We start from the raw sequence: 2,484 nt of genomic DNA, 5'->3' as shown, positions 1-2,484 counted from the left end.
TGTATATACTGACTTATATTCCCTTTACAAGTGTTTAGTTAAGCTTAGTACTATAAAGAAAAAGCGCCTTATAATTAATATTATGGCACTTTAGCAATCCTACGAGCGTTAAGAACTCTTTAAGATTTAATAGATTAATGGCTAAGATAACCCGGTAGATATAATAATAAAGGCGAACCTAAATAAGGCATTAGAGACGTTTATTAACACGAATACTCTGCGTGTACGAGTTAAAGGTTGGGTTAAAAGGGAGTCCCCAGAAATTTCTTAGTTATGTAAGGTCTTAAGATGTCTAGGAACTTTGACCGCCGGTTGAAGTTGTCTGATTGGCTAGATTCTGTAGACCCTGACTTAACCCAGCCAATTAGGATTTTCCATCCCCGGGATGGAAAATCGCTATTGGCTCGCTTATAACTAGCGCCTTAGCGGCCCTAACACGATATACACTTACAACTCTAAGTAAGAAAGCACCACGTGCTAAGAGGCAATTTTTAGGATAGTGAGACTTATATTGCGATGGTAATAGTAAGTAAGGAGGATTAGTATTTGTTATGCTAGTTAAGTAGTATTTGTATATAGATGGCAACTATAAAAGAAGAGTTGCTAGTGTTGGGAATGAGGCAAGGGGTCATAACATGACGCTGCGGCACTAGCGTGGCGAGGAGCCTTAAGCTCCTCGCCCTCCCTTATTCCAATCATTAAGCTTTATCACCCAACATCACTGTAACCTACTCGAGTAGTCGTTATTGGTGAGTCACCCTGTGTGACCAACAGTTTCGTTCCACTATAAAGGATTAACTTAAAGAGAAAGCCCGCAGATATCAATGTTCATCTAATTCAATATAATCTCAATTCCTTACGTGCTTCTCCTAGCCTGCTTAAGCTGCCGTACAGAAGACCTAAGGTCAGTTCATAGCGGATCACGTCAACATGAAATGCCCAAGGCAGTGGCGGGCCGAGTACTACAACACATCAACGCCCCAAAACGCCCTCGTTTATAACCAAGTAAACCTTGTGGTCTCCGACTTGCTCCAACCGAATTCCTGCATCGGTGCTCTTTACAGAATTGAAGACACAGTCATTAATATCTGCACGCATTGAACGATCTCGCAGCATCTGGAGAACCGTCCGGCAATGCATAGTGTGCTCGTCGCGAGAGGCAGAGAAGACGAGAATAACATTGTTAACCGATAGGCAGAACGTCTGATCGACATTTGGGGTGGCCTCGAACGCCGCTTTGAGCTCTTTGTGCGAGTGCGGAGTTCCCAGACGAGTAAATATAGTAGCATCACGAGCCTTCTCGAAAGCTGTTGGAAGGACTGGTGACCAGACGGCGACATTTGTCTCAACAGCGCCGGCAGGGGTGCTTCCTAAGCGACCGACAGCCCCGTCGTCACCAATCAAGAATCCCTCCGATCTCGAAGCCATGTTAGGCTAATAGCTGCTTTCAGGTTAGCAAGAGCATAATTAAGGGATACCAGCACTTGCCGTGCTGCCAAAGGCTCTGGGCACAGATGTCGCGAGACAGTGAACTCGACGCGAAGGTAGTATCTTCAAGGGGTGAACTAAACAGGCATCTGATGATTTGCCCGCTGACGGTGTTATAGAAGGAGGGGCGAAGGGTTAGCACTCGCGAGAAGCACTATGTGTTTCTGGTCCCCCTTGACCGACGTCGTCATACTTGAGTATTTTTAGACATTGCTGACTAATCCATATCCCCCCAAGCGAGCCGCCTCAATTACCTAATTCTAAGCTACGCTTACCCGTGCCGCTGTCGCGATCCACTTACCTCGTTACCGAGGTAAGTGCCGGCCAGCTCAACGAGTAGAGCCCACCTCAACGTCAGATTTGCCAAGACACCCAAATACTATCAATATTCTTATTATATATTATTAACGCCATAACTACTAAGTATATTCGCATCGAAAATAAGATCTAGGAGGCTCTTAAAGAACTCCAAGAGTCTACCAAGCCCAATGTTGCAGAGGCTGCGCGCCAACACGGTGTTCCTGAATCACGCCTCCGCGCTCGGTGGAAAGGACGTCAATCGCGTTGCGAGAGGCCTGTAGCAGGTAGAAGGCTTACTAACAATTAAGACCTTGCTCTTCGTAGCTATATTAATCGCTTAGATTCCTTATATACCGCCGCTTAACTACTAATAATACATTCTATAGCAAATTAGATCTTAAATTAAGCCAACAAAAATCTAAATCAGCTACCACCTCCTATTAGCTCTTACTTTGTTAAATACTAGCTTAGCCGCCACCTAGAGTACTATAAGTATAGGCAAAAGATAATAGAGCTTAAGCGCACAGCAGTACACAAGCCAAAGGATATTAAGGCGTAGTTTTATTAATACCGCAATGTTATAATTAAGCATGCAGTTATGCCTACGGATATATACAACTTCGATAAGTTAGGATTCCGCGTTAGTATTAGTAAGGACTAGTAGATTATTATAAGGGAGCCTTATTAAAAAGCTTA

The 2,484-nt window shown here is 44.1% G+C and overlaps 2 protein-coding genes across 2 annotated transcripts; one reads left to right on the top strand and one right to left on the bottom strand.

Annotated features, from left to right (window-relative positions):
• Positions 1-612: 612 nt before the first annotated feature.
• K441DRAFT_652126 (uncharacterized protein) lies at positions 613-1,593 on the bottom strand. Its single transcript, XM_067647317.1, has 2 exons — positions 1,489-1,593; positions 613-1,441 (listed from the first exon to the last, which is right to left on the bottom strand). The coding sequence occupies exon 2, from the start codon at positions 1,426-1,428 to the stop codon at positions 973-975; it is 456 nt and encodes a 151-aa protein (XP_067509366.1). The 5' UTR covers positions 1,429-1,441; positions 1,489-1,593; the 3' UTR covers positions 613-972.
• Positions 1,594-1,939: 346 nt separating this feature from the next.
• On the top strand, positions 1,940-2,095 carry K441DRAFT_537070 (uncharacterized protein; the record flags this gene model as incomplete). Its single annotated transcript, XM_067642454.1, has 1 exon — positions 1,940-2,095. A coding segment is annotated over one exon (156 nt), but the record flags the coding sequence as incomplete, so codon positions are not given.
• Positions 2,096-2,484: the final 389 nt, after the last annotated feature.

This window comes from Cenococcum geophilum, assembly GCF_001692895.1.
Source record: "Cenococcum geophilum 1.58 unplaced genomic scaffold K441scaffold_3, whole genome shotgun sequence".
Lineage (NCBI taxonomy): Eukaryota > Fungi > Ascomycota > Dothideomycetes > Gloniales > Gloniaceae > Cenococcum > Cenococcum geophilum.
Note: the sequence above shows the minus strand (reverse complement) of the source record. Positions and strands in the feature narration are given on the sequence as shown.

Bases quoted from the DNA above. Each gene is read 5' to 3' on its own strand.
- K441DRAFT_652126 (XM_067647317.1), bottom strand. From the start codon at position 1,428: ATGGCTTCGAGATCGGAGGGATTCTTGATTGGTGACGACGGGGCTGTC.